The 27,706-nt window shown below is 35.3% G+C and overlaps 6 protein-coding genes across 7 annotated transcripts; 5 read left to right on the forward strand and 1 right to left on the reverse strand.

Annotated features, from left to right (window-relative positions):
- The first annotated feature begins 155 nt into the window (after positions 1 to 155).
- On the forward strand, positions 156 to 4,700 carry LOC106435589 (DNA replication licensing factor MCM7). The gene is made up of 14 exons (XM_048769558.1): positions 156 to 296; positions 371 to 438; positions 720 to 779; positions 859 to 1,088; positions 1,523 to 1,700; positions 1,777 to 1,899; positions 1,972 to 2,061; positions 2,147 to 2,289; positions 2,441 to 2,618; positions 2,708 to 2,899; positions 2,971 to 3,143; positions 3,703 to 3,906; positions 3,994 to 4,381; positions 4,462 to 4,700. The coding sequence occupies exons 1-14, from the start codon at positions 266 to 268 to the stop codon at positions 4,558 to 4,560; spliced, it is 2,157 nt and encodes a 718-aa protein (XP_048625515.1). The 5' UTR covers positions 156 to 265; the 3' UTR covers positions 4,561 to 4,700.
- Positions 4,701 to 5,225: 525 nt separating this feature from the next.
- Positions 5,226 to 8,226, reverse strand: LOC106426658 (E3 ubiquitin-protein ligase MARCHF8). Its single transcript, XM_013867377.3, has 6 exons — positions 7,902 to 8,226; positions 7,371 to 7,441; positions 7,053 to 7,161; positions 6,001 to 6,078; positions 5,806 to 5,907; positions 5,226 to 5,465 (listed from the first exon to the last, which is right to left on the reverse strand). The coding sequence occupies exons 1-6, from the start codon at positions 8,103 to 8,105 to the stop codon at positions 5,379 to 5,381; spliced, it is 651 nt and encodes a 216-aa protein (XP_013722831.2). The 5' UTR covers positions 8,106 to 8,226; the 3' UTR covers positions 5,226 to 5,378.
- Positions 8,227 to 11,007: 2,781 nt separating this feature from the next.
- Positions 11,008 to 13,127, forward strand: LOC106435602 (GTP-binding protein SAR1A). The gene is made up of 3 exons (XM_048769564.1): positions 11,008 to 11,286; positions 11,567 to 11,698; positions 12,586 to 13,127. Exons 1-3 carry the CDS (start codon positions 11,158 to 11,160, stop codon positions 12,904 to 12,906), a joined length of 582 nt encoding a protein of 193 aa, XP_048625521.1. The 5' UTR covers positions 11,008 to 11,157; the 3' UTR covers positions 12,907 to 13,127.
- Positions 13,128 to 13,187: 60 nt separating this feature from the next.
- LOC106435596 lies at positions 13,188 to 14,494 on the forward strand. The gene has a single exon (XM_013876501.3). The coding sequence runs from the start codon at positions 13,589 to 13,591 to the stop codon at positions 14,303 to 14,305; it is 717 nt and encodes a 238-aa protein (XP_013731955.2). The 5' UTR covers positions 13,188 to 13,588; the 3' UTR covers positions 14,306 to 14,494.
- A 139-nt stretch (positions 14,495 to 14,633) lies between these two features.
- LOC111215865 lies at positions 14,634 to 17,602 on the forward strand. 2 transcript variants are annotated; one of them, XM_048769563.1, is made up of 4 exons: positions 14,635 to 16,078; positions 16,178 to 16,592; positions 16,681 to 17,198; positions 17,267 to 17,602. In XM_048769563.1, the coding sequence occupies exons 1-4, from the start codon at positions 15,053 to 15,055 to the stop codon at positions 17,390 to 17,392; spliced, it is 2,085 nt and encodes a 694-aa protein (XP_048625520.1). In that variant the 5' UTR covers positions 14,635 to 15,052; the 3' UTR covers positions 17,393 to 17,602. The 2 variants fall into 2 exon arrangements, with proteins under 2 accessions (XP_048625519.1, XP_048625520.1); XM_048769562.1 differs by having other exon boundaries at positions 14,634 to 16,078; positions 16,681 to 17,602.
- A 7,108-nt stretch (positions 17,603 to 24,710) lies between these two features.
- LOC106345342 lies at positions 24,711 to 26,891 on the forward strand. Its single transcript, XM_013784557.3, has 3 exons — positions 24,711 to 25,144; positions 25,236 to 25,633; positions 25,716 to 26,891. The coding sequence occupies exons 1-3, from the start codon at positions 25,097 to 25,099 to the stop codon at positions 26,815 to 26,817; spliced, it is 1,548 nt and encodes a 515-aa protein (XP_013640011.2). The 5' UTR covers positions 24,711 to 25,096; the 3' UTR covers positions 26,818 to 26,891.
- The last annotated feature ends 815 nt before the right edge of the window (positions 26,892 to 27,706 follow it).

A 27,706-nucleotide genomic window follows, 5' to 3' on the forward strand; every position in this document is an offset into this window, starting at 1 on the left:
CTTTTTCTCCCTCTTTTTTTAAACGAGATGGGTATTTTCGTCATTTGTGCTGATCACAATCTGAGCCGTCCATGTAATCACCATGCCTTTAGATCTGGGCCGTCCACTTAACCCCCGCCTCTCTCGTATAATGTTCCCGCCTAAATCTCACATCCATTTACATAGCTTTGCCGCCAAATTTTGCAAGTCACTCCTCATTGCTCTCTCTCTCTCACACTCTCACTCTCTGCCCTTCTCTCGCTAGCAGCCTAAGCGTCTCTCAGCCATGAAAGAGCATGATTTCGAAGCTGATAAAGGTAACATCTTTGATTCTCGATTAACTCTTACTCTCTTTTATGTGGTTGTGATCTTTACCCTTTATTGTTTGCAGCGGTTGCGAAGGAGTTTCTCGCGAACTTCACCGACGCTAATGGCAGATCTAAGTACTTGGAGATCCTCGTGAGTTTCTCATCTAGCGAATCCCCGTAATTTATGGGTTTACTCGATCAATTTAACAATCTAATTGAAAAAATTGGTAGATTCAATTAGGGTTTTAGCTAATCTCATAATTTTAGGTTTTATTTTCTGGGAAACTTTCATATTTAGTGAAATTGATTTCTGGGCTCCTTCCAATTTCCCCCCTTTTTGTAAGAGTAGGGCTTATTCGATTTAATTAACAATCTAATTGAAATTGGTAGATTTATTAATTAGATAAAGTATCAATCTTCATTGTTTTGTAGCAAGAAGTTGCGAATCGTAAGGTTCGAGCTATTCAGATCGATCTCCAGGACTTAATCAATGTGAGTTGTTCTGTTTCGTTTTTTAGTTGTCGGAAAATTCAAAGTGAGCTTACCTGTCTTTTTGTTGTTGTTATTACAGGACAAGGGGTTTGATGATTTTCATGAGTTTATCGGACGTTTGACTGAGAACACTCGCAGATACGTTTCAATTTTCTCATCTGCTATTGACGAGCTTCTACCTGAACCCACGGAAGCGTTTCCTGATGATGACCATGACATACTCATGACACAGAGAGCCGATGACGGGGCTGATAATGCTGATGTTTCTGATCCGCGTCAGCAAATCCCTTCAGAGATCAAAAGATTTTAGTAAGTTTTATATAGCTCAACTAAAAAAACATAGGCAAAGCCTAGAGAACACTGAATTAGAGTGAGGACTTAAGACCAAACTAATATTACATGTTGTGGTTTCACGGGTATAGTGGATTATTTTTAGGTAATAAAAAAAATGTTCATACCATTACCAAGTACCATTACCATTACCAACCAAAGTCCAGAGGTCAAACTAATATTACATGATGTGGTTGCGGGTCTGGGGGATTATGGTTTTTTCGGTCTAGAACCTCTTTATATTTTAAAAGGAAGTTTATACCAATTAACTTGTCTATTAGTATTAGAGATTCAACATTGTTTGTGGAGTGCTACTTATATTGTATTTTATTGAGTGAATCAATTGGTTTGGATCCTTTGATGTTTGGATATTTCTTTCAATAGTTTTTTATTTAATTTTATTTTGTATTCAGCGAGGTTTATTTTAAAGCTCCTTCAAAGGGAAGGCCATCTACCATCAGGGAGGTGAAGGCTTCACACATTGGGCAGCTTGTCAGGATTGCTGGTATTGTGACGCGTTGCTCAGATGTCAAGCCTCTGATGGCAGTTGCTGTGTACACTTGTGAAGACTGTGGTCATGAAATCTACCAGGTACTTAATTATACTAATACCTTCTTCTTCTTTCTTTTCTCCTAATAAATACTAATTCTGATTATGCTAAAATCAGGAAGTTACATCAAGAGTCTTCATGCCTTTGTTTAAGTGCCCTTCAAGCCGCTGTCGCGTTAACGGCAAATCTGGAAATCCTATTCTCCAGCTCAGAGCATCAAAGTTTCTTAAGTTTCAGGAGGTTCTGTTCTAGTTGATGAGTGTTCATTTTATGTGAATGTTGCACTGATATTGATAATCCATTATATTGCAGGCTAAGATGCAAGAGTTGGCTGAGCACGTACCTAAAGGGCATATCCCTCGGTCAATGACTGTTCATCTAAGAGGAGAGCTGACAAGAAAGGTTGTTTTTCTATTTAAATATATTATTATTATTTTTGGTAGAGTTTTTTTAATTTCTTACTATATTCATTTAAAACCCTTTGTAGGTAGCACCTGGTGACGTTGTTGAATTCTCAGGGATTTTTCTTCCCATTCCCTACACTGGGTTTAAGGCACTTAGAGCTGGTCTAGTAGCAGACACGTATCTGGAAGCAACAGCTGTCACTCATTTCAAGAAGAAATACGAGGAGTAAGCCTACGCTACTGCACTTTTAACTCTGTAGAAATATCTGATTTAGTAAACTTATTCCATGTTTTTGCATTTGGTTTAAGTTATAAAGTTGCTTTGGTGTGTCCACTACATCAGAAAGCATCTTGAACCTTTCTGCTATTATCCACAGATATGAGTTCCAGAAAGATGAGGAAGAACAGATTGCACGTTTGGCTGAGGATGGTGACATTTACAATAAGCTATCTCGATCTCTGGCTCCTGAGATTTATGGACATGAAGATATCAAAAAAGCTCTGCTTCTCCTCCTTGTGGGTGCTCCTCACAGGCAGTTAAAGGATGGGATGAAGGTGAAGTCTCATCTCTTCTTAACAGTATCTTGCAATGATTCCTTTATTCGTTGAAATAGTTCATCTCCATGCATGAATGATCTTTACAGATCAGAGGAGATGTGCATATATGTCTGATGGGTGATCCCGGAGTTGCCAAGAGTCAGCTTCTCAAGCACATTATAAACGTTGCTCCAAGGGGAGTCTACACAACGGGAAAAGGTAGCAGTGGAGTTGGTCTAACCGCAGCTGTTATGAGAGATCAAGTCACAAATGAGATGGTTCTAGAAGGAGGAGCACTGGTAAAGAGATACCAATGATTCTTTGCTTTAGATGTTATGTTAGGACATTTGATAAAATTGTCTTGTTTCAGGTCCTTGCTGACATGGGAATCTGTGCAATTGATGAGTTTGATAAGATGGATGAATCGGATCGTACTGCAATTCATGAGGTCATGGAGCAGCAAACTGTAAGCATTGCTAAAGCTGGGATCACCACGTCACTGAACGCTAGAACAGCTGTTCTTGCTGCTGCCAATCCTGCCTGGTAACTCATCTTTCATAATATGAATTTTAAAAATAAAAATATCACTTATTGAATTAGGCCAGGGCATTTGGGGGGGCATTTTTGGTACTATACTTATACTACTTATTTTTGAGTCAAGTTAGGTTCAGTTCAGTTTCTTCTGGATTTGTTTCGAATCTGATTATAACTCATATTTGAAATGACTAAAAAAATATATTTAAAAAAAAAACCTACAAAATTAACAAAAAAATACTCAAAATATATAAATTATTCAAAAATCTAATTTAAAACTAGTTAAACTACTTAAACAAGCTAAAACATATTCCAAATAACAAATAACAAAATACAAAATCTTTAAAATTCTCTAAAATATCAAATTATCTAATATATATAAAATCATTAACATATTTAACTGATTTCGGATATTTTTGAATCCTATTTTGGATTTCAGTTTGGTTCAGGTTGTACCGAACCTGATAGTACCAAGCTCTCAAGTCATGTTCGGATATTTTTGTTCGGTTTGGGGTAAAAAACGCCCATGCCTATACTGAATATATGTATATATTTGTGTTCTATGAAGGGGTAGATATGATTTGCGAAGAACACCAGCTGAAAACATAAACCTTCCACCAGCGCTTCTCTCAAGATTCGATCTTCTCTGGTTGATCTTAGACCGAGCTGACATGGACAGCGACCTCGAACTAGCTAAGCACGTGCTTCACGTGCACCAGACACATGAATCTCCTGCCCTTGGCTTTGAGCCGCTGGAGCCTAACATTCTCCGGTAAAGTTCTATAAAAACTCTTCTTGTCTCTGCAGACTCACCACAGACACTCTCTAACATGAGCATCATCTCTGTGTGTTTCTCCAGTGCATACATCTCAGCTGCAAGGAGATTATCCCCATACGTTCCAGCGGAGCTAGAGGAGTACATAGCAACAGCTTACTCAAGCATCAGGCAAGAGGAAGCGAAATCAAACACTCCTCATTCTTACACAACAGTGAGGACTCTCCTCAGCATCCTGCGCATATCCGCTGCACTAGCGAGGCTGAGATTCTCAGAGTCGGTGGCACAGAGTGACGTGGACGAGGCGCTTAGGCTGATGCAAATGTCGAAGATATCGTTGTATGCGGATGATAGGCAGAAAGCAGGACTGGATGCAATATCGGATACGTACTCTATCATTAGAGACGAAGCTGCGAGGTCGAACAAGACTCATGTGAGCTATGCAAATGCGCTTAACTGGATCTCCAGAAAGGTTTGTTTCTTCTGTATGATCTTTTTTTTTTATGATGGATGATTGATCACTGAGACTTGAGTGGTTGGATGTCAAAACAGGGATACAGTGAGGCTCAGCTGAAGGAGTGTTTGGAGGAGTATGCAGCTTTGAATGTTTGGCAGATTGATCCCAACACCTTTGACATCCGTTTTATCTAAAATTCAATTTTCTTGTTTTTAAAAAAGTTTCAGTAACACAAACCAAGAATGACTTCTCTTTTGTTATGTGTGCGCTAGAAGTGGATTTTGTTGTAGAATTGCTGTTTAAGGACTGCGTAACAAAAATTGCTTTTGTCTAACTTCTGGAAATTTACATGTGACTGGGGCCATGTACTATTGCATTGTTTGCCATAACAAATAACTAACTTAAAAAAAAAAGTAGTTAAGAAAAAAATGCTTATCAAGTTGAATCTAACTAAGATTTGTTCCGGGCATGATATGAAAACATTGTTGAAAATGGGTTTTGTATGTTCTCTATTGGTTATATAATGAGAGCTTGTTTACTGGTGCGAGATTTGAGGATGAAATGGTTTTCTTTTTGATGGCAAGCAAATGAGTACATTTTATGAGCTTTGTGCACGTAGGAGCCACATGAAGGTAACTGGTAAAAAGTAAAAACCATAGAAAACAAGAGCGTAAAAATAGTAGAAATGATAAAACAGATCACTAGTAGTGTTGCATCAGATTACTCAACTTCATAGGACTCGTTGTCTGAGCTACATACACTACATGGCCAACACATTACTCCGGTTAAACTACTTGGTTTAGATGCGCTACGCCTTTCCTGTTTGTGGTTCTTTTTTAACCGTATAAAGTTGATTTTCTTATATGTAAATTTACTGTCTCTTTTTATTTTTTATTTGTACTGATTGTACAATGAGCATCGAATAGATGCTTTTCGTTTAAAAAAGAAAGAAAAGAAAATGAATTAGAAGAAATAAAAAAAAAGAATAGTTAATCTCGGTTAATATGCGTGTTTATGCCAAATGTTGTTGTTGCTCTTCATCATCGTCCAACTCATCTTCGTCGTCGTCAGAGGAGCTCAACGTATCTTCCTCAGAATCCTAATATTCAAAAGTCAAACATCCCCCCAAAAAGTCAGCATATTCAGAGAGTAAAGTTGAAACTTCACATTTGGCATTAAATGATGAATGAATGAATGAATATTCAAAGTCAAATATGGTTTTTAAAAGATTGTTCCCATGATCACAAATCTTTTCAAAACGTGGTTACCCTATACAAACCTATAATTAATCCGTACTAGCATGCGTAAATACTAATAATGTTCACATCTCACATGCAAATTATTTCCAAATATATAGTCAAACATACATGCATATGCATTTTTCATTATAACTATGAGTTTTGGAAATTGATAGATTAAATGTAAATTGGTGAACTTACAGGATATTGCTGTCGACGACGGATAGTTTTCTGAATAGCTGAGATTGTTTGAATGATAATGAACATTGGCAATAAAATTCCAATGGCTTTTAATGTTAGTACCTACATTTATATATCCATTCACCCAATTCTTATTTATGATTTAATATTAGTAAATGATTTCGTGTCGACAATAAAAAAAGCATTGTTTTTTACCGTGAATACAGTGAATGGATACTCCTCCGTTCCATAAATCACATCGAATGTATGTTTCATCAACAACAACACTGCTAGCTGCAATAATAATGTGTGTACGTTAGTTTTTAACCAAATGTTTTCATACACACTGAAAAAACATTGGTTAAACTTTAACTAAATGGGTCCAAAATCATAACATTAGGCTTCAACAACAGGTAAAAAAGAAACTATGATCTACTTACCACCAAACTAAAAAGAAGAAAAAAAAAACACTATAACATACAACAACACATGGTCGACATATCAAAATGAAACATTGGTTTTACTCTCTGAAATTTTAAGAATCAATATACAAAAGTTTTGTGTCCCCAAATTATATTAAAAGCATCGTTTAACTGTTTTAAAATATATATTGCTGAAGTTTATACAAAATAATTATATCTTCAAAATTTCAGAACTGACTCTGGATATAAAAACTATCAGAAAGGGTAAGAAAAAATATATTGTTAGGAGTTGTGATATTTTAGGTGAGGCAATGTTTTAAAATTGTTGAGTCTAAAAACTCAAAATTCTTGGCCAACCACCAAACTTACCCAACCTTACACATTCCAACCATTAAATATAATTTTTCTAACCCCCAAAACAAACTTAAAAAAATCCTTCACCAAATTCTTCTTTTCATAATACGTCAGATAAATGGTGACAAAATTTATAACGGTAACATTTTACTTTTGGTTTTAAATAAATTGAAGAATTCGCTTTATTCATGGTGGGAAAAGAAACATTATAATAGCACTTATAGGCTTTGCCACATAGCTACGAAATAGATTTGGCCAAAAAAAAAGCTATGACTATAGTAAGTAGTGGTTGCCATATCTATTTCAGAGAGCTCCCTAAACTAATAACGACCTTTTCCCTCGTCATAATTTGTTTTTAAGTAATTTATTTACTAATATGGATTATCCCTCTTGTTACACTCCCTATCTGCCCAAACTTCTGGTAAATAACTAAAATAAAAATACTTCCAGAAATTAAACTAGTTAGAGAAAAAAGAGAGGTCGGTAACTTACAGTGAAAGTTAATGATCTGAAGAAAGTAGCAACAGAGTTAGACTGAGTAAAGTCTGGTTCGGTTATAGACACTAATCTTCTTCTTCTTCTTCTTCCTCCTCCACCTTCTCTGTTTCATTAACAAAAATTATCATTTTTATTAGTATTATTCATTATTTGTGGAATATGAGTAATAAACTATTTGGAAGCTATCTTCTGTACGCGTAAACAAGGAAAGAATCAGGGAACCACGTCAATGAGTCAATTATTCGTAATCCCAATTTTCAGTTTATTTAACTTAATTTATTTTGGTATCTTTTATAAAAAGAATATAACTACCTGATCGTGACTTCTTCTTCTTCGATCATCTTGGTTGGTTTTGGAATTGCTGTATATCCATGTCTGTACACCTGCATGATTTTTATTGTTCATAAGTTTTTCTTCATAATTTATCAAGTGAATGTTTATATCACTGTAACTCAATTTTAAAAGAAAACAAAAAAACATTAGCAAACGTTTTGATAATTCAGGTCCCATATTAAAAACAAAAACAATCAAACCCAGTAATCATTTCTGGTTCCCAACTTTATTTTTCAATTTAGAAAGAAATACAACCAAATTATTTATTATTTTTGCAATATTGTTCATTAATATCGTTATGAAACTACTTGACGACCAAACACAAACACGGAAAAAACAGAGACGCAATAAACAATTCAGGAAAATAAAAGAATATTTAGAGACAAAACAGCTAAGCGCACTTCACAAAATCAAAAGCATATCCTCACCGGAAAAATCAAACTGTTTCATTAAAAAAAAAGTAAAGATTGAAAAAAATATGATAATTGGTGAGAAGTAAAAAAAAAGAACCTGAAGACAGATTTCACAAGTGGTGTTTCCTTTCTCATTACACCAACGTTGTATGCAATCTCTATGCGCGAACTTAACGGTTCCAGAGCAAGCACACGGGACTTCGAAGAAACTTTCTGCTTCTTCTTCGTGACAGATTCTGCAACGCGATATTCTCTGTTTTGAACGCTTCGTCTCATCAATGATTATCACCACTTCTCCCATCTCTCTCTGGATCCTTCTCTGTTTTTTTTTTTGAATTTAACTTTTTACGAAGACGTTGCTCTGTTTTTTTTTTCCTATGAAGACGTTGCTCTGTTTTTTTTATCCCTTTGAAGACAGAGCTTTATGTCAGAGAGACTGCAACTTTATACAGCTTTTCAAGCAAAAATAATATATATGAATTGCCTGTTTTACCCTTACGCGTGTGTACCTTTTATTTAAATTCCACCGGAAAACATTTTCGGCAGCTTAAAAAACTCAATTAAACCATTAAAAAGCTTTCACTTGAAACATTACTACAATCTACTTGAAACATTATAATCTACTTGTAAGAAAAGGAATCATCAATTCAATATGTTTTAATTAAAGATTGTGAATTCTATACTTGGACTTCATAGGGTTTTGAATTAAAAAAATTCAGAAAAATTGTATACTTTAATAACATCATAATAATAATAATATTTTTGGTTTGGAATGATATTAACTTATAAATAAATTATCAAATCAAAAATAAAATAATAATGTAGTTTATCAAACATTAATTTAATAAATATTATATGATAGGTCATAAATAATAAATATTATTTTATAAATATATGAATTTATTAAATTAAAATTTTAATCATGAACCTAATAGTTTACTAATTTACTGAATGTTATTTTATAAAGATTACTGCATAAACTATCATGTCCTTTTGTTAAAAATATGTCTTAGTTATTTATTAAACTTAACAAATAGTGAAACATGTATAGTAATATCAGTAAAGAAAATATGTATATTAGTATGTTGCAAGAAACAAGCCGGATTTAAATCATTTATATATATATTAGTCATGCAAATGACAGCTTTGACGGGTTTATAGCACATATCTTCCATAACATGATGTCCAAATCATATGTAATAAAATATGAGAAGTTAATAAAACAAAACGCGTTCGGTAAGAGCTGGACGAATGGTTCGTTCAAAATTCAGAGTTCACGCTGAAAGGTCGTAAAATTTGTCAACTATAAGATCACACAAGTCAACATAAACCTCGACTTTTCTCTTTTCTTTCTTTATGAATAAAATAATGGCTGAAGTTCGAAGAAATAAGTTTGAAGAATAATAAAATTGTTGATCAAGTTGTTGGAACCAAAGAAGATACTGAAAGAAACCTGAAAAATCTATACCACTTAAAACCGTGAGTTTGATGTATTGTTTCGTTAGTTGTGTATTGATTGGCAAAGTTTTCAATATGATAATAAATTATAGATGATAATATTCTCTTCTAAAGAAAAAAGAAAAGAGATGATACTATTCTTACGTTAAAATGTTATGTCTGTTAAAAATGAAAGACTGATTGATGTATCTTGTGTGCATAAGAATAGTGGCAACCCTTTGAATCATTGTGGTGTGTGATCTTAAAACTCGATTGCCCCTAAAGTAGAGTAATACATTAGGTTAGCTTTCATTTCATCGAAACTTTTTCTTGTCATTTCTTGCCTTTCTTTAAAAAATTTCATTTATATATTTGGATTAAAGATGTCAAACCATAGGATTGGCTGGCTGAGCAACAAACTAAATACACCCATCACAATAAATGACATCAAAAGTCACTCTCTCCTTGAAATTGTCGATACATTCTGGCCGAGTGGCCGTGGAGCTTCATTTTGGCAACTAGTATATTAATTAATTAGGCTTATAAACCAAAAAATACACAAAAGTTTCTACAATCTCACTACGATGCAGCAACTAAATTCAGTAATAGGTTAAAGTAAACAATCACCCAGCAAAAGAAAAAGATGATAAACTGATTTATTAGGCTCAAAACGTGGATGTCAACACTAGATAAAAAGTCCCTGTTAACTTATGGTAGTATGGTACCTAGCGATGAGTTTTTTTCAAGGTTATTTGATATATATTATGGCAATCTGACTTGTGACTCCTTATCAGGAAACCACGTACAATAATTAATTCATGTAACTTATAGTAACATTTTCGACCTTTTTAACTTATATAACAGTATAATTATATACTCCATATTTTAAAGTGTATCTGTCAGTGAAATTGAAAATGAAGCCTAAAGGCTCACGAATTATATGATTGCTTTATCAACGGTCGCCTGGTCAGCTGCTGCTGAGTACACCAGAAATTTAAACTTGTGGGCTCCACTTTTAATTTAAGAAAATACAATCTTAGTATTCTTCTTTCTTTTGGCTTATTTATTTTTCAGAATTTGTATTTTCAATTATTGAAAAGAAAATGAGACCATACACCCAAATGGAACTTGACCATACGTTCTAATATCATCACTTTAACAAAACACATCTTTTAAAACTGTATAAGATCAAGTTTCTATTTTGAATCATACTGTAGATGATCCTTACTCTTATGTTTTTATGTTTTTATATTTAGAACGAAAACAACGGGTTGCATAATTATCAGCTGTCTAGTTATTATTATTGTTTAATTATTATATTATATAATTATTAATTTCTTTTATTTCGGGACACTAGAGGCTGACATTTGTGCTTATCTCATGCTCTTTTCTTGCAATCTTATCTTTCTACGTTGGATTTTTGTTGATGATTTCCAATTAGTATAAAGTAAACATCTAAACATTAAATGTTCCAAAACTCGCCGACTAATCATTTTCTGGTATATATTCTTGAAATATCATTACGCATATAATTGAACTGCCTAATTTTTTAAAAAATAAACTTAAATAGCGCCGCCAAAAATATAAATAATGTATGATTTTATTTTATTTTATTTACATAAAAACAATCATCTGATTTCTTTGACTAAAAAGGCCCACAAAATTTTATGGGAGCGTATATAAATCTAAAACTGGGCTTACTGGGCCTAATCTAACCGGGCTTACCCTCTCTGTAGACGCAGACTCCATCAACGCGGGTACGTTTTTCGTTTCCAAATCCGCACTGCTTGCCGTTTTCAAACAGAGAGAATCGCCTCTCTCGTCTTTACTCGACCTCGAAGCTAATTAAGAATCTGAAGATCTCTCTCTCTTCTCTGTGGCGATCGTGGAGGATCGAGTAGTAGCGAGTAATCATCATGTTCATGATAGATTGGTTCTACGGTGTTCTCGCTTCGCTAGGGTTATGGCAGAAAGAGGCTAAGATCTTGTTCCTCGGCCTCGATAACGCCGGCAAAACCACCTTGCTTCACATGCTCAAGGACGAGGTTCGATCTCTCCATCTCTTCTAAGTCTCTATCTAATTGATTCGATCTCGCTATCGGATCGATCCTCTTTGTGGTTTAATAGGTTTGATTGAATCTGTTTGAGAAGTTTCTAATTTGGGAGGAGATGCTGAATTTCGATTTAGGAACCTTCCGTTTATAGATGCTTTAGTCTAGATTCATTATTGTTCTTGTGGTAGTCACTGTGATAGCTAAGCTTATTTGTTTATATAAACAAATCTGTTTAGATGATACTGTGTGATATTGAAAATTGGTGAAACAGAGATTGGTGCAGCACCAGCCGACGCAGCATCCGACGTCTGAAGAGCTTAGCATTGGTAAAATCAAGTTCAAGGCTTTTGATTTGGGCGGGCATCAGATTGCTCGCAGGGTCTGGAAGGACTACTACGCTAAGGTAAAGCATATCAGAGAGTGCATCTTGAGATTTTTTTTTTGCTCATACTTCAGCTCATTACTGCCCCTTATAGTCCCTAAATTGAAGACTTTGCTCATGTGTCGTCCATTAGATTGAGTTTGCACACTTCCTTTTAGGCAATTTCATCATGTTATAGCATTTTCACTCGAGTGTAGTTCTCCAGTTATCCTGAGTATAAAGCTTTTTGATAAGTATAGTAGAATAAGAATCTGTAACTTCAAATGATTCAACTCATGCAAGCTTCTTCAGTGACAGAGTTTTGTGAACCATTTAGTTTCGATGATTTATACCCTGAAGATTCTTTTGGTTCTTTCTGTTTTCTTCTGCTCATGCATCGCCTATAGTCTCTGTATTGAAGACTTTGCTCACGAGCCACCCATTAGATCGATATTGCACACTACATCATCCTAGTGAAAGCATAGTTTGTAGTTGTTCTCATAGGCAACTCATTATGCTAGATCATCTTGTGAAAGCCATCTTTTTAGTTTTCCAGTTGTCCTAAAGCTTTTTTGATAAATAGTAGAATCAGACTCTATAACTTCAAATGTTTTAATTGATTCAAGCTTCTTCAGTGGCAGAGTATTGTAAAATATTAGTTTCGATGATTAATACTCGATCGATATTGTTCACTTCTTCTTCCTAGTGAAAGCCCGGTTTATAGTTTTGCTCATAGGCAATTCATTATGTTTGATCATTTTCACTCGAGTGTAATTCTCCAGTATCCCGAGTATAACGCTTTTTCGATAAGCATAGTAGAATTATAGTCTTTAACTCGAAATGTCACAACTCATTTAAACTTCTTCACTGGTAAGAGTTTTATGTAAGTTAGTTTCAATGATTTATACTCTGTTTTTTTTTGTTTGCAGGTGGATGCTGTGGTGTACCTAGTGGATGCTTACGACAAGGAGAGATTCGCAGAATCAAAAAAGGAACTGGACGCACTTCTCTCAGACGAATCTCTAGCCACCGTCCCCTTCCTTATCCTTGGAAACAAGATAGACATACCGTACGCCGCATCAGAGGACGAGCTCCGTTACCATCTCGGCCTCTCCAACTTCACCACGGGAAAGGGCAAAGTGAACCTAGTGGATTCCAACGTAAGACCACTGGAAGTTTTCATGTGCAGCATCGTCAGGAAGATGGGTTATGGCGAAGGCTTCAAATGGCTCTCTCAGTACATCAAGTAACCAAGCCCCACCAAGACTCCTCTCCAACACATGGCGTTATTATTGTTAAAACATCAAGTAAGTTTCTATAAATCCTGTTTTGTATTTTGTCTTGCGTTTTCTTTTCTTTTTGCATGTGTTGTAAGAAATGTCGTGAAACTTAGCTTCTCGTGTGTCTCTCTGCCTTTGTTTCTTGTAGTGACTTTAAATTTTTAATTCATATTATTTTAAACTTTGGATTATAACTTTGTGAAGTTAGTTAACTAAACCCAGTAGATAGACATGTGTGGTTGAACAGTTTTTGACTTTAGTTTCACGCAATAGTGAATTATATACAAAAATTGAAGTCTTAGACCATGATTAATCAGGATTCTTAGGGGGTGTTCTTAGCTTCGGCTAAGAACCGTTTCTTAGTTTTTAACTAAGAAAAACTAAGAACCGACTCTTAAATAAGAGATATGAGAATCGGTTCTTTGTCGAAAAGTGTAAAAGAAAAAATATCAAATCATGAGTTAAGAATTCCAAATTAAGAACCGGATTAATCATGTTCCTAAGTACGTGTAATCGTGTAGATGTAGATATAGATGTACCAGCAGCAAAAGAGTTTCTCAACCGTTGGATCAAGACCCTAAGCATTCGTGAGATCACCCAACAAACCCACACCAATACAATAATATGAATAAATAATCATTAAAGTATAAGGATGGAACCGTTTAACGAACTCCATACAAACCAAACCATTTCATGTGTGTTATGTTGCGTGTGTATAAGTTTACACGCATACGATCATCCTGGTCTTAGGATGGGCAACACAATCGGCTCCCGGAAGCTGGAAACGGCGGCGATGTCCGGCGGAAAAGTTGTATTATCCGACGGAAGAGTACAAAACTTAGAGGAAGAGACGACGGTAGCTGAGATCATGCTGGAGAATCCTAAACACGTCGTTGTCGAGTTTGATCCATCGTCGATAACATTCAACAAAGATGGGAAGACGGTGAAGAAGAAGCTGACTCCTTTACCGGCGGATAACACACTCGAGCCGGGAAAAATCTACTTGGTGCTCCCGGCCAAAAGAAGCGGTAGCGGCGGCGGAGCTAAGTCATCATCATCGTCGGCGGTAATGACGTCAGAGGAGATACGTAAAATGCTGTTTAGCGCCACGGCTATGGTAAGGTCATCGTTTAGCTACTATGAAGGGATTCTTCCTTGGTTTACTACTAGAAGTTATAGTAATAGTAATCCGGCGGTTGATGCGGTGGTTGCGGCTACGTCGGTTGGAAAGTTGGAGGCGGAGACGGAGGAGGAAGGGAGGCCGGAGTTTTTGAGCCGGCAGTTGTCGGGAAGAGGGTGGAAACCAAGCTTGGATCCTATCAAGGAGAAGAAGGCAAAGAAGAAAATCCATAAACTGTTGTCGTTTTAGTTACGGCGTCGTTTCAGTGTGTATCCCTTTTCTTTGTATTTTGTTTCTGCATGTGCTATAGTCGTAAGTTGTTTCGTTACGTGCGTGTGTGTATGTACGCCGGTCACGAGAAACTCACGTGATCCTCAAAACCATCTTTTGCGGTTGAAAAAAAATTAAGCTGTTATTTATGCGACTAAAACCAAAATATCTGACCAATCAGGTGTAAGATTTTGGCCAAAGCTTCCATCAACTATGGTGGACCAAACTGTATTTGTTTCGTGCTTTAGACCCGTATCTTAAGTTCTTAACACCAGCGATAGCCACAGCCCACAAGCACGTAGAAATTCAAATTAGGGAAAACGTGCTATTTCCCCACCAGAAGTATCGTATCCCTCCATATGTCTCTCAAACTATGATCTCATCCTAGATGTCCCCGAAACGAAAGTTCGAAACCTATTTCCCCATGAAACTATAAGAAACCACTTATATCTCCTCGAAACAAAAGTTCGAAAGCCATAACCCCATAAAGATAAATAACTCGGTTTAAACCTATAAACTTCAACCGTTTTGGTTAATTAAACCAGTATAGACCAATTAACGACCCGATTAAGATCCGATTATAGAAATCAAACCAGAAATTAGAAACCTAAGCGACAAACTCATAAACCCTTTCCCCCTTTCACTTATACCCAATTTCAATCGAAAATTGAAATTAAGAACCCTAGAACTACAGATCACAGAGAGAAAACACAAGAGAGAAGAGAGATGGCTTCAGTTGATGATGTCGATGGAGGAGAAACCTTCGATGAAGAAGCAGAAGAGAGAGATGAATGTGAAATTGAGCACCTGCTCAACGAGTTTGTCGACGAGCCTTGTATTCGCCATGATCAGATTCCTGAGAGTGATGACGAGGAAGAGAAAGGCTGCAAGAAGAAACCACCAGAGGTAACTCACATCAAACGCGGTGATGGAAGCTTGTACAAAAAGCAGACCTTCGTAAACGGGGTTGGTTTCAAAGATTGTGTTCTAGACTACGCTCTTAAGACAGGCCACAATATCCAGCAGTACAGGTATGATAAGGAGAAAATTGGCTTTAAGTGTGTGGGTTCTAATGAGGGAGGAAGCTGTGAATGGAAAATATATGATTCAGTTCTGCCTAGTGATAATGTCTGGAAAGTGAGAGTCTTTGTTGAGAATCATTCGTGTGTGCCTAATGGAGAGTGTTCGATGCTGAAGGTTCCTCAAATAGCCAGATTGTTTATTGATAAAATCAGAGAAGAACCGGATTATTACATGCCAATGAAGATTGAACAACTAGTTCTTGAGAAATGGGGGATCACAGTTTCAAGGGCTCAGTGTCAAGCTGCTAGAACTAAGGCGCTGAAGTGGATTGAGTTTGAGTATGATCATCAGTTCGCTCGTCTTCGAGATTATGCAGCTGAGATACTTGAATCAAACAAAGACTCTACTGTGGTGATTGAGACTTCGAAAAATACTGAAGGAAAAGATGAGTTCAACAGGTTCTACACTTGTTTTGACAACATAAGAAGGACATGGAAGGAGACATGTAGACCTTTGCTTGGAATTGATGGATGCTTCGTTAAACACAAGATCAAAGGGCAAGTGTTGGTGGCATTAGGAAGAGACGCAGATAATGCCATATATCCAGTGGCATGGGGTGTAGTTCAAGTTGAAAATACAGATAATTGGTCATGGTTTGTGAGGATGGTAAAGGAAGACTTAGGACTTGATGATGGTGAAGGGTTTGTTATCGTGTCTGATCGCCAAAAGGTTAGTGTCTTTATGATATTTTTTTGCTTAAAAATTGAGCTAATTGAATAAGTTTATATAAATTAAACCTGCTTATTTTTTTTTGGCTTTTTGGTACAGGGTTTGATAGCTGCAGTTAAGGAGGAATTGCCTAAGGTAGAGCATAGGAAGTGTGTGAGACACATCTATGAGAATCTGAAGAAAAAACATGGAAGTAAAAGCGACATGAAGTCTTATTTATGGAGCTTAGCATGGAGTTACAACGAAGCAGAATATAAGGAAAGGCTGGATAGGATTTTCAATTACGATGTTGGTGTATATGATGATGTTATGAAGACAAATCCGAAGTCTTGGTGTAGAGCATACCACAGGTTGGGGCCGTATTGTGAAGATGTGGAAAACAATTCCACAGAGTCTTTCAATAACACTATTGGAAAGGCAAGAGAACTCCCATTTGTCCCTATGTTAGAGACAATAAGAAGACTTGCCATGGCTCGGATTGCAAAACGATCGGCAATCTCTCATGGTCACAAAGGTATAAGATTATTTGATTATTTTTATTCCCTCTATGATGCCTCTCATGCTTTAATCTCTAATAATCTCTAATGACATTATTTTTTTAGGTATTTGTACACCATATGCGACTGAGTTTCTTAAAATAGAGAAGGAGAAAGCTACTGCATGCACAATTACAAGAAGCACCAACGGAATGTATGAAGCAAAGTTGGGTGGATGTACTCACCGTGTCAGCTTGGATAGATGGACTTGCACGTGTATGAAGTTTGAGATTTGTGGGATTCCATGTGAGCATGCCTATGGAGTCATTCTCCATAAGAAGCTTAAGGCTGAGGACTTCGTATGTAAGTGGTTCAGAACATCTATGTGGAGAAGAAACTATACTGATGGCCTTATTCCGGTGAGAGGTGCTCGATTTTGGCCTCAAACGGGTGCTCCGGACGTTCATATTCCACCAGATCCAGACCAACCGGGGAGGAAGAAGATGACTAAAGCTGACAAGAAAAGAAAGAAACCTGCTAATGAGTCTCCAACAAAGAAGCAACCAAAGCATAAAAAGAGAATTATGCACTGCGGAATATGTGGCCAACCTGATCACAACTCAAGGTTTCATAGTAAAAAACAGGTTTGTTCTGTTTCTAATTCACCATTGGTAAGCTCAAACAAAGATTCACTAATTTTCATTTTTGGTAGGCTTCTAGAGCTGGTCCTTCTCATGTTGCTTCTCCAGCTGCTTCTCAAGCTCATTCTCCAGCTGCTTCGCAAGCTTCTTCTCAAGCTGGTTGTCATATCATCCATGGATATGAAGATATGTGTTGATGGTGGTCACGACTTTTGTGGTTTTTAGAGTCTCGGATTTGGTGTTGTTTTGTCTCTCAGCTTTTGTGTTTTTAGAGTCTCGGAATTTGTGGGTTTTGGTGTCTCAAATTGTTTTAAAATTATGTAACCCTCTTTTGTTCAAACCGATGTGTCTTTAGGGATGGTGGTATCTATTTAAACATTATCTTGCTCAGGTTTATGTTGGCTTCATTGTTTTTTTTATCATTTCTTGTTATCTCTTTTCAATGCAAATGACCACAAAGCTCTAAAACAAGTGATCACAAAGCTTTTAAAATCATCATCCTACATAAGAAACATAGATGCAAGTTCTTACAACACCAAACATAGATTCAAGTTCATAACTAAAGAAAAACAAACATAGATTCAACACAGTCTCAACACACAGACATTCTTCATCAAGCTTCACCATTTCTTGAACGAGAGAAGCACCATCGACCCAACACAAATCACACCTCCAATGCCTAGGACAATCATCAATTTCTTCATCTTTGTTTTCTCTTCAGCCAATACTGCCTCAACTCGATCAAGAACTTGTGCCTCAACTCGATCAAGAACTTCCTTCTCAACGACCAATCTCTCTCTTGCAATCTCTTTCACATACTGCTCAATACTTGCATTTTTGCATTCAAGCGATTCTAACTCCTCCAATATTGCCTCATCTATCCATTTGAATCTATGATCATCATTCTCCAGCTAAACAATACACATACACAACAAAGCAGAAATCAATCATCATTCTCTATATAAAAGCGATTTTAGTAACTTTCTTAAACAAGACTAATCGTGAATAACAACTAAATTACCCTCTTCTTTGCTGCATATGCACATCGAAAGTATCTCCTGTAAGGATTAGGAGTCGAATTTGACATCAAGGGAATGATGGATTCACCACACCAACATTTCTTTGGGACACCTACAAAACGTCCACCTCTTCTACGCGCATTTGATGCTCCAGAGGTAGCTCCAGACACGATATTTGAAGACCCAGACATCACTCTTTACTCTCACAGTTGGAAATTAGGGGGAAGAAGAGAATCGAAGTTGATTAATGAGATTTAGGGTTCTTGTTCGTCGGGAAGTCGATTTTCTGATTTTAAAGAGGGTGGGTCAACGGGTCGGGTCAATCTGGGTTTATGTTTAGTTTCGAACCGTTTCGGTTAATTAAACCGTGTTTTCTCGGTTTGGTTTTGTGATTATACCGAGAAATGTCTTAACCAATATTTAATTGAGTTTCATGGGGAAATAGGTTTCGAACTTTTGTTTCGGGGATATCTAGGATGAGATCATAGTTTGAGAGACATATGGAGGGATACGATACTTCTGGTGGGGAAATAACACGCCTTCCCTTCAAATTACATAGATACTTTTCTTTGGGTCTATAATCTGGTAGTCAATAATCTTTGGCCTGCTTTTCTTTGGGTGTAATAATTCGAAAGATTGTTTTTAGTTTTCTGGTTATGATTTGGGCCGGACTAATCCTCAATTTCTTTAAAATCAGTGTAGTAGCTTTTATTTGGCTTGTGGTTTGTTAACTTCATACTTGCTTTACCTTGTTTAAGTGTTTTGGCTATGTACTATATGTAGTTTTGTTTTGTGTAATTGTGTTTCCTTTCGTATCCACTTTTTGTTTTTTTCTTGGTTCTTGAGATTTATCTGTTATCGATGGACTTAAATATTAGATCTTAACTTAACTGATAAAGGTAAAGTTTCAAATGAAATAAAAAGATTGTGCATGACTTTTTGTTGTAATTCTATGATATTTAAAGCTGAAAACGTGTGTATGGAATTACTTTGCAGTTTGCATAAAGCGATAAAGCAATATATTTGATGAATAGTTCAAAGTATCAGCAAAAGGAAATTCTATAATGTCAGTAAAAAGCAATTCTACCATGTTAAAACGTCAGAGAAATAAACGGCACTTGTACTTTCATGAAACTATAGAATACATCTTTTATATAAAAAAGCGTCAATCATTTTGGTATGATTAAATTTTTTTAAGTAACTGTACGAATAGTTTCTAACAATTTCTAAAGACCATTTAATGTCCTTTTACACTACTTTTGTATCTTTGTCGGGAAAATAACCATTTTATATCTAACGATACGTTTAATTTTTACATGGTCTATAATATCGTGCAAAAATATATGTTTTTTTGAAATTTCAAATAATATATATTTTGTTTAGTTATTTAGCAAAATCATACATCAGTTGCCACATGAACTGTTACATTATCTAATTTTGTTGATTTAAATATTAAGTCAGCTAATTTTGTTGATAAAGATACCATGTATATATTAATTTTGTTTTTTAAAAGATAGTCATTTTATAAAATTAATATTTTAGAAAATGTAAACAATTATGAACTTTATTATTTAGTAAAATTAAAAGAAATAATTAAATAGTAAATTTTAAGTTTATATAAGAAATATATTCGTTATAATGTTTCGATCGAATCAAATATCATAGAATTACAACAAAAGGCAATGACAAAAAAATACATCAAATTTTAAATGTAGAGGATACAAAGTGCCGAGTTAGAAGAGAGCAAGCCACTAATGTTTCAAGTGGGCAAACACATGTGAACCAATTTTTTTTTTGTAAAAATACATTATTTTAAAATAGAAGGAGTATCATTAAAATTTTTTTTGACTAAAACAGTATCATAAATTTCACATGTGGATGTGGGTAAAATTTGGAAAGGGAATCTTTAGGCCTTCACAACCAGTTTTGCTCATTGGACAGCAACACGTATTGAGAACAGAAGAGATAACATTTAATACAATTGTTAACTAATTAGCTTAAATAGCAAGTTACCATTTGATGCGATCTCATCAGAACTCAGGAAGGGGTTATTATAACTCGCTACATTACATTAACATAATAGAGCCCTAATAGTCAAATCAATGTCTAACTGTGGACAATTGAATAAATCGAAATTAGTGGTAACTAATTAATGGACCACTCACAAGATTGCTTTCATATTTCTATAAACTTACTATTCTCGATTTGGAGTATATAACTAACGCACTCCTTCCTCTTATTTTAATATAAGGGCAATCTCGGCTTAAGTTTGACTAATCTACAGGGTGAATAATTGAATATGTCTCTAGAATATTCAACTTCGAGTTTAGAAACACAAAAAAAATAGGTACCATGTACGCTCATCATCAATTTTTTATATTTTTAAAAATTGAGTTCAGATTTTTTTTTGTTCTGATATACAAATGCACACAGTTTAAAGCTTTTTTGAGTTTTGAAAATTAGTGTAGCAGATTTTTCAGTTTTTAATTAAAATTGTTATATAGTTTGTGTTACAAAAAAAAATCGTATTAGTATTTTACCAAAAAAAAAAAAAAATCGTATTAGTAAAGCTTCCAGCCTTCCACCGAACAACGACTACTCGGACGCTGTTCCTGCAGAAATATAAGAAGGGATCCGATAAGAGGGGAAATCGTTAATTCCACCCAGCTTTTTTATTTTCAGTTTCATATGCCTTCGTTATAAACTGCTAATTAATATTGAAAAGTACTGTCGCATAATTAGTTAATTAATTTATAGTCATCTAGAACAAAAATACAAATTCAACAGCTGATTACCAACTAAACATCTAAGAGTTTCCGAATTTCAGAAAGGCCGAACCAATGTTTATATTATGGAAGAAAAGTGCAATGTTGGTATTCCAAAACACAACATGTGTTTGCCCACTTGAAACATTAATGGCTTGCTCTCTTCTAACTCGGCACTTTGTATCCTCAACATTTAAAATTTGATGTAATTTTTTTATCATATATTTATAACCCACCATTATGTTTCATGTCATAATTTTTCTTTTAAAATTTATTTCCTTATGGATCTTCAATTATGTGCGTACCAACACGAACTAGCAGCCTTAGCTGTATATCCATAAACAAAAAAATTATTCGCAAGAGTTGCATATTTATAAACAAAATATTAATCAAATAACTACTATGAAAAAATGATAAACATATGGACTACTAGTCTACTATATATAAACACGATCCAAAAACTAAACTAAGTTAAACCAAAGAGTTTTAATTTGTTTTCCAAAAAAAATGAATATCAAGTTTCAATTTAGTGAAAACTATTTAGAATTTCTTGTTGGATTCTTTGTTAAATGATCTATATTATATAAACATATCTTGCTCAGTAAATTTCATTTCCCTAATGTTATACGTAGACTCATTTTTCGCTGATTATCTCCATTCCAAATCTTATACCAATCAAATAATAAAATCATAAGAAGCATTAAACACAAGATGACCCAATTGGCAACCATGCATCATTTGTATTATTTAATTGTCTAATCTGTGCATAAAATTATAACCAATATATAACCTTGAACAACTCGAGAATCATCGGATCACAGAATACCCAGACATAAAATAAACAAAATACTCCATCCGTTAACAAAACTGCCGTTTTTTTTTACAATATAGTAGTACTAAATAGTATACCAAAAAAAATAGAGGTTAGGAGTTGAAGACATGAGTTGCGAGCCTGCGAAGACATGTTTGTATAGAAAGAAACCAAACCAGACTCTTTGATAGATAGAGAACTTGTCATGTTATTTTTAAATTATGTCATTGTTTGCTGGTCCATTACACAAATTGGAGCCAAATTCAAAACTTCATTATAGAAACTCATACATGATCATTTATTATTCCTAGGATAAGACATATACATACATATATAATATGATATTATGAATACCACAGTTATCAGTCATGGTTAAGAGTTTAGACATATACATACATATATAATATGATGTTGTGAATACCTTAAGTATCAGTCATGGTTAATTTTCTCGGAATCAAAAAGATGCTCGAGAGATAATTCTTTGTGTATGTAAGGGAATCGAATCAGAAACGTAGAATATTTGTAATTAAATGAGCAATAATTTATATGGTTTAGCTCATAAGATTGTACTTTCCAACACTATGGCACAACTAAGGTACCAAAATAATACTATATATAATTAACAATCTCTAATAGTAGTTGTTTTAGTTGGGAGTTTGTGAATTAGAAGCAAGCTTCATTTATTTACGTTTCTCGTGGTGCCTATGATTAACATACTAAGCTTTCCATGGAGCACTCTGCCAAAAAAAAAGGCTTTGGTCCGAAATCGTTATAAGAGCAGAGCATTTTCAACTTCATTTCATAAGTTATAGAATTACTTCAAAATGAAATTTAGAATAATAAATGTTTTAACTTTATTCTACTTTTGCTCTATAATAGAGTAAACATGGATTTACTTCATAGATGGAGTAATTATTTCAAAAATGAAATAAGGTTTGAACAGCTTTAACTCAGTTATGGAATTATTCAGTTTTAAAAGAAAAAAAAATTATTTTGAACATGCTCTAATTATAATGTGTGAAATACTTATAGATTAATAAATGGGTCAATATAAATCTCTATTTCACAGGTCAAAATACTACTCCTTGAGGTGGCTCCCTTGTTATACCAGTTTTTTTTTCTGTTTTTTTTTTGTTTTTTGATTAAGCAGGAAAATTGTCTAGGTCAAAGCCCGACTAATCCTACTCATTATATCCCATTAGAATTATTTAAAAGGTCTTTAAAAAGAAAGAAGTTTCAATTTTAATTACAAACTATAAATATAATTAAGAGTTAAGCGCAAATAAGCTATGACGAATTCAGTGAGGTTTGTCTTCATCAAATAATGGTGAAGATATATTCCCCTCGAGACCCTTTTCCGCTTTATTCCCTTCAACATATAAACATTATTGATTTCTTTGTGATGGAATATTTTAATTTAGATCAATTCTAAAAAAACAAGATTAGGCATTATAGATTATTCTATGATATTGTCGTCGTGTATGAGAATTCCACGTTGAGATGAAACAAGTCATATTCTGGGCTTTAACGCAACCATTGCCTTCTTAGTATTTAATTACTTATTATTTCTGCCAGCAAAGTATTAATTTTGTAAACAATATCCTCAACGAACGCTATATTAACTATATACGTTTTTTTACGAAAACTACAAACGTTTATTCTTTGGAAAAAAAAACTATAAACGTTTATTTATCGTTTTCAAGGGTTCATTACCTAAGTTTCAAAAAACAAAAACAGAGGAAAAAAAAAACAAAGTTCATTACCCTTATTGAAAAGGTTATTTCTTTTACCATTGTGAATTTAATTGCATTTTTGTTATAACACTCTCGGTGTATATAGAAAATAATACTAAACACAAACTTAAACTTTGTTTCAGTTTCACTTTCTCACAAGTGTTATCGAGTCCCACCCGGTATATAATTGTTGCGTGCATGAGATATCACTATATCAGCAGCAACTGCGAAAAGCGAACCTGTTAGTTGGAGCTTTGGAAGACATTTTCTTTTGTACTTTTGCAAATTTATTGTATTTCTTTTTTAAATACATCAATAAATAACTATGTTAGCTCACTATATATATATATATTTTTTTATTTTTGTTATAAATAATTTAGGTATCTTAATTCTATATTTTGAAGTACTTTTCATCTCTAGATAATCATAAGTGTATTTTCACTAGCTAGTCACTACACGTAACGAGTCATCATCATTGTCACGTTTATAAAAATATACTATAAATGTACTTTTATTTTGGAGAGAGACTTTAAAGCCAAACAAAGCAGGTAATCTTTTATCTGTATTGTACCCATAGATATACATACACATGTGCATTAGCTGAAAAAATAAAACAACAATTAAATAAAGCCGAAAGCTTTCCCCAATTAAGAAATCATTTAACATAAGAGTTAGAAAAGTAAATCTCACAAAAGTGATATCTACTGACATTTTAAACATATTTTCAATAATTAGTTTTACCCATTAATTCACAAATTATCACATAAAACTTTGATATGTCATTGGACTATACGCTGTTATTTGATTTGGCATAATACTTAACTTTGATAAGTTAAACTGCTGTAATAATATAAGTAACAATCAATTAGTATAAAACTAGCATGAGTCTTGTGGCTTACGAGAACTACTTTTTTCAAAGTGGCTTGCTAAATACTCATTGTTTTGTGTGTTTAATTCGTTTCAGCTAGCAATCAATTTGTCACTTATTAACCTAACCATATAAGCTTGGATATCAGTAGTAAAGTTTTATCCAAGTTAAAATAGCTAAGACTAAAAGAATGCACAAACAGAAATGACTATAAGCGAGTATTTTGGCTTTGAATGAGACTTGTGGTGATTAGTAAATAACTAGATACATACAACAGAACTATAACACTGTTTCCAGCTTGCAACTATTTAGAAGTCTTCACTATTTATACAAAATAAAAATTGTTTTATTATCGTGAAAGAAGAAAAAATATAGTTAATACTATATGTTGTATTTTAGGAAATAATGAATGAGGGTGGAATCATGCAAGGCTAATGGCTAAGCAATAGTGTGGTCTTGTGTTGTGCCAGCTAGGAACCCCAAGGGGATCCAAAGAACCTCGCAAAGGGTATATCCGCCATTGACCCTCATCTTCTATTACACAACTCTTCCGTATTTAAGACACTTCAACTCTTCACATGACTTTCAAAAATCTCCATCTTCTCTCGTGTTTGGCTGTGTATATATATATATTAAATATTTATTTAATTTTCTGGATCAAGAAGAGAGAAAAGTTCTGATTGTCTCACGAAAACTCCTACAACAATGGCGGTTTATGTCGAGAAGAAACACTGGTGGCTCCGTAACAAGAAGGTTTATGTTCTTCCCATAATTTTCGGACAACCCCATCTGCACTGTCGTTGTTTCGATCTGATCGAGTTCTTGTTTTGTTTTTTTTTTCAAGATCGTGGATAAGTACATGAAGGAAGCGAAGAATCTGATAGCGAGCCAAGATCCAAACGACGTCGAATCAGCTCTAAACCTCCTCGACTCTGCTCTCTCCGTCTCTCCTCGCTACGAGCTCGCTCTCGAGCTCAAAGCCAGATCGCTTCTCTACCTCCGTCGATTCAAAGACGTCGCAGATATGCTCCACGATTACATTCCGAGCCTTAAATTCTCCGGAGAAGACTCCGGCATCGGTTCGTCCGAATCGTCTCGAGAATCGGTTAGCCTTCTGAACGAGTTGCCGAGTCACGGTGGTGAGTCTGGTGACTCGTCTTTCAAATGCTTCTCCGTCTCCGATTTGAAGAAGAAAGTCATGGCAGGGTTGAGTAAAAACTGCAACGAACAAGGGCAGTGGAGGTAATTTCACTATTTGTTGACACGTGGATTAATGAAATAACCCGACCCGGTTTTGATTGGGATCATTTCTTGAATATTGTAGATACTTGGTTCTTGGTCAAGCTTGTTGCCATCTTGGTTTAATGGAGGACGCGATGGTTCTTCTCCAAACCGGTAAACGGTTAGCCACCGCAGCCTCCCGTCGTCAGAGCATATCATTATCCGACGACAGCTTCATCCTCTTCTCCTCCTCCTCCGACGGCGGCGGCTCCTCGCCTCCCTCCTCCGCGCGATTCCTCACCGAATCCGATCACGTGCTATCTCACATTAAGCTCCTCTTGCGCCGCCGCGCCGCCGCACTCGCCGCTCTCGACGCCGGACTCTACTCCGAATCAATCCGCCATTTCTCCAAAATCCTCGACAGCCGCCGCGCCGCGCCGCAGGGCTTCCTCGCCGAGTGCTTCATGCACCGCGCCTCGGCGTACCGATCCGCCGGGAGAATCGCCGAGTCCGTCGCCGACTGCAACAAGACCTTAGCGTTGGATCCGTCGTGCCTCCGAGCGTTGGAGACCAGAGCGGCCTTGCTCGAGTCCGTGCGGTGTTTCCCTGACTCGCTTCACGATTTGGAGCACTTGAAGCTTCTTTACAATTCGATATTACGTGACCGGAAACTTCCCGGTCCGGTTTGGAAACGGCACAATGTCCGGTACAGAGAGATACCGGGGAAGTTATGCGTTTTGACGTCGAGGATTCAACAATTGAAGGAGAGAATCGCTAACGGAGGAATCGGAAACGTTGATTACTACGCTCTGATGGGAATCAGACGCGATTGCTCGAGATCGGAGCTGGATCGAGCTTACTTGCTGCTCAATTTAAAGCATAAACCGGAGAGATCAATGTCGTTTATTGACCGGTTTGAGTTAACCGAGGACGAGGAGGAATTAGACTCGGTTAAGGACCGGGCTCGAATGTCAACTCTATTACTATACAGGTTGATTCAAAAGGGTTACTCCGTCGTGACAAGTGACCTTAAGCAGCGTAGAGTCGCGGGAACGGACACGCCGATTAGAGCGGGTGCGGCGAATAATAATGTGAATGTGGTGAAAGGAGTGTTTTGTAGAGATTTGACGGTGGTTGGGAGTTTGATTGCACGGACCGGGTTTAACCAACCGATTCCGGTTAAGTACGAAGCGCTTAGTTGCTGATTTTGTATGTACAATAGAAAAGACAGATCACATTGGATGAAATTATGGATAATAAGAATATTGTCTGCCCGAGATTTTTTGGAGCTTTCTCACTTGTATGTTTCTTCTTTATTCTTCTCTCTCTATCAAAAAAATATATTTAATTTGACTTCTTTTAACTTTTAAACCGAATATACAAACGATAACAGAAGTATAGAAATTGTTTAAAATGTTTAAGTCCGTGAGTTCATTTTGAAAAATGACATAATACGTGAATGTAAATGTGAATAAACAATAGATCGAGATTTCATATTTATATCAAATAATAATCGCTATAATCGATGGGAAGTTTTGTTTTTCTTTTGTTTTTCGTTAGTTGAAAAGCTACTATTGTTTCTCAAGTGGACTTTGATAATTTATTTTCCTTATTCTAATTTATTTCATAACTATACCTCTTATATTAATACGAAAACAGCAATGGCAATGGCAGATACAACCCATGACTTGTGAGAAAAGAAAAACAGATCGTGGAAATTTTGAAATATTGTTTTCACATGATCTTTGTTGGTACCATTTAAAGAATTACGCAGACCTAACGTAGTTTTCCTTATTAAAAGAAAAAATCTTTAAAGGTAGTCTTTTTGGTTACAAGTGGAAAACTTTATGAAACAACGCAAAAATAAATATTGTTGTGAAATGAGAGTAGAGAAAAAGTTAGATCACATTTTCTTAGATTGTTTCGTCTCTTTTGTCATGAGTTGTCGTCGACTAGTTCGTATTTCCTTATTTTAAATGTTGAGTAATATAGTAGATTTGCTGTTGTTTCCACTTTTAGATCCTCAAAGACTGTGACAGTTATCGAACTCTGATTTCGCATATCTAATAAATGGTCGAAATGTTTAGGTTTCAT

This window comes from Brassica napus, chromosome C9 (assembly GCF_020379485.1).
Source record: "Brassica napus cultivar Da-Ae chromosome C9, Da-Ae, whole genome shotgun sequence".
In the NCBI taxonomy this organism is placed as follows: Eukaryota; Viridiplantae; Streptophyta; class Magnoliopsida; order Brassicales; family Brassicaceae; genus Brassica; species Brassica napus.

Excerpts from the sequence above, each read along its gene's own strand:
- LOC106435589 (XM_048769558.1), top strand. The coding sequence starts at position 266 with ATGAAAGAGCATGATTTCGAAGCTGATAAAG. Across the intron at positions 1,089-1,522 it reads TCAGAGATCAAAAGATTTTA|CGAGGTTTATTTTAAAGCTC; the intron begins GTAAGTTTTATA and ends TTTTGTATTCAG. Across the intron at positions 3,907-3,993 it reads CTGGAGCCTAACATTCTCCG|TGCATACATCTCAGCTGCAA; the intron begins GTAAAGTTCTAT and ends GTGTTTCTCCAG.
- LOC106426658 (XM_013867377.3), bottom strand. The coding sequence starts at position 8,105 with ATGGGAGAAGTGGTGATAATCATTGATGAGACGAAGCGTTCAAAACAG. Across the intron at positions 7,162-7,370 it reads GAAGAAGAAGTCACGATCAG|AGAAGGTGGAGGAGGAAGAA; the intron begins GTAGTTATATTC and ends TTAATGAAACAG. Across the intron at positions 6,079-7,052 it reads TCAGATCATTAACTTTCACT|CTAGCAGTGTTGTTGTTGAT; the intron begins GTAAGTTACCGA and ends TTATTATTGCAG.
- LOC106435602 (XM_048769564.1), top strand. The coding sequence starts at position 11,158 with ATGTTCATGATAGATTGGTTCTACGGTGTTCTCGCTTCGCTAGGGTTA. Across the intron at positions 11,287-11,566 it reads TTCACATGCTCAAGGACGAG|AGATTGGTGCAGCACCAGCC; the intron begins GTTCGATCTCTC and ends TTGGTGAAACAG. Across the intron at positions 11,699-12,585 it reads GGAAGGACTACTACGCTAAG|GTGGATGCTGTGGTGTACCT; the intron begins GTAAAGCATATC and ends TTTTGTTTGCAG.
- LOC106435596 (XM_013876501.3), top strand. The coding sequence starts at position 13,589 with ATGGAACCGTTTAACGAACTCCATACAAACCAAACCATTTCATGTGTG.
- LOC111215865 (XM_048769562.1), top strand. The coding sequence starts at position 15,053 with ATGGCTTCAGTTGATGATGTCGATGGAGGAGAAACCTTCGATGAAGAA. Across the intron at positions 16,079-16,177 it reads TCGTGTCTGATCGCCAAAAG|GGTTTGATAGCTGCAGTTAA; the intron begins GTTAGTGTCTTT and ends TTTTTGGTACAG. Across the intron at positions 16,593-16,680 it reads AATCTCTCATGGTCACAAAG|GTATTTGTACACCATATGCG; the intron begins GTATAAGATTAT and ends TTATTTTTTTAG.
- LOC106345342 (XM_013784557.3), top strand. The coding sequence starts at position 25,097 with ATGGCGGTTTATGTCGAGAAGAAACACTGGTGGCTCCGTAACAAGAAG. Across the intron at positions 25,145-25,235 it reads GGTGGCTCCGTAACAAGAAG|ATCGTGGATAAGTACATGAA; the intron begins GTTTATGTTCTT and ends TTTTTTTTCAAG. Across the intron at positions 25,634-25,715 it reads AACGAACAAGGGCAGTGGAG|ATACTTGGTTCTTGGTCAAG; the intron begins GTAATTTCACTA and ends TGAATATTGTAG.